Below are 1,485 nucleotides of genomic sequence, written 5' to 3' on the forward strand. Positions count from 1 at the left end.
CGGACAGCCAGCATCAAGCACCTGGCAACCTTCCATACTTCGCCCCGAGACCTCTGCCCTAGGGATAGGGGCTTTGTTTTCTTCCCTAATTCCCTTTGGATTGGCCCCAGCAACCAGCAATTTACCAGGCAGCAGCACCCCAGCTTTGGGCGGAGTCTTCAAAGAGCAAACCCAGCAGGTGTCTGTGGATCCCGGCTGCACAGACCCTCTCCTGGAGAGGCAGAGGCCACCTGCCACAGGCCACACGGAGCAGGGACCCACCATGGCCCTGAGCATCTTGACTGAGCAGTTCTGCATCCCAAGACCTCACAAGGTGACTATGGAATGGCAAGGCTAGCCCTGGGGGTAAGCTTAGGGCAAGTCCGAGTAGCCAACTCACCTCCATAAGCCGTGGGTTCCTGTGATCGGCGCACAAGGGGCTGGTGCTGCTATCCACAGGAGGATACCCACCAACTTGTCTAATGGGGTGGGCGAGGCCAGGGCTGAGAGGAGAAGGGGTCTGGCTTGTTGTGAGCAGAGCACCTGCATGCTGTGCCACTCCCCCTTCAGGTGCTGGAAGGAGCCTTCCTGGGCGGCTCGCCCTCCGCAGCCCTGCTGGGAGGTCTTGCACACGCCCATGATAGCCAGGCTTAGGGCCTCCCGAATGCACCTGCAGCGTGAAACCGTGGAAACACGCATGTCAGTGGCAGTTCCGTGCAGGGAGGAGCCCGGGGCTCTCTGCGGAGGGTCAGTTCTGTCCCTTTTAAGGTTCTACGTGGAAAAGGCTCGGCGCCCTCTTGGGTCTACCTACATCTGGGGATGCCAGAGCCCAGCTCCCAGTTTTTCTGATATTTGGGGGCATACCATAGGAAGGACCTGCAGGGCACCTCAGGCTTGTATACTACGGCTGCAAACCTTGGGGCCAACCCTGGACTCACACCCAATTCAGGGTCTACAGGCAGAGAGCCGGGGGCCAGGGGAGGGCTTCTCAGCTCCCACTGGGGATGCTGTTTAGGGGAATTAGAATGTATTTTATATATAAGAGAACTGAGGGGTCTAAAAGGGTCTCTGGGGGGTAGAAAAAAGTGAGGAGGAAATACAGGAAGAAATGCACATGAGGGTAGGTTCTTGTCAAAAGGGTCCTGAGAAAGACGTACAGTTAGAAACAGAGTGTGACTGAGGGTCCTTCTTAGCACGTAAGGGGCAGGGACAATAGTCTTAGATGTCTGGGGCTCCTCTTGTGTTCTGATGGTTCCTGAGATGGGGAGAAACGGCGACAGTTTCTTGGGTTCAGAGAGGGAGAGGAGGCGCCTCACACTCTGGCTAGGGTGGGCTGGGGGCCTGCACCCCTAAATTGGAGAACCCCACTAAGCTGACCCCACTCACCACTGCCCACCCCGCCAAGCCTTCTGGCCATTTTCAGCGGAGTGTCCCGACCTCTGGCCGCCCGGGTGAGTGTGAGCCCCGGAGCGCGCGCGGGGTTGGGGGGCGAGGAGAAGCGGCAGC

The 1,485-nt window shown here is 58.4% G+C and overlaps 1 protein-coding gene across 1 annotated transcript in view; it reads left to right on the top strand.

The window, feature by feature from the left end:
• The first annotated feature begins 204 nt into the window (after positions 1-204).
• Positions 205-1,485, top strand: part of OSBPL5 (oxysterol binding protein-like 5) — an 80,203-nt gene continuing 78,922 nt past the window's right edge. Inside the window, exon 1 of the mRNA XM_011988187.1 lies at positions 205-313. Within this exon, the coding sequence (XP_011843577.1) occupies positions 263-313 (51 nt within the window). The 5' untranslated portion in view covers positions 205-262. The remainder of the gene's footprint in view (positions 314-1,485) is intronic.

Source organism: Mandrillus leucophaeus, unplaced genomic scaffold, assembly GCF_000951045.1.
Source record: "Mandrillus leucophaeus isolate KB7577 unplaced genomic scaffold, Mleu.le_1.0 Scaffold325, whole genome shotgun sequence".
NCBI classification, from domain to species: domain Eukaryota; kingdom Metazoa; phylum Chordata; class Mammalia; order Primates; family Cercopithecidae; genus Mandrillus; species Mandrillus leucophaeus.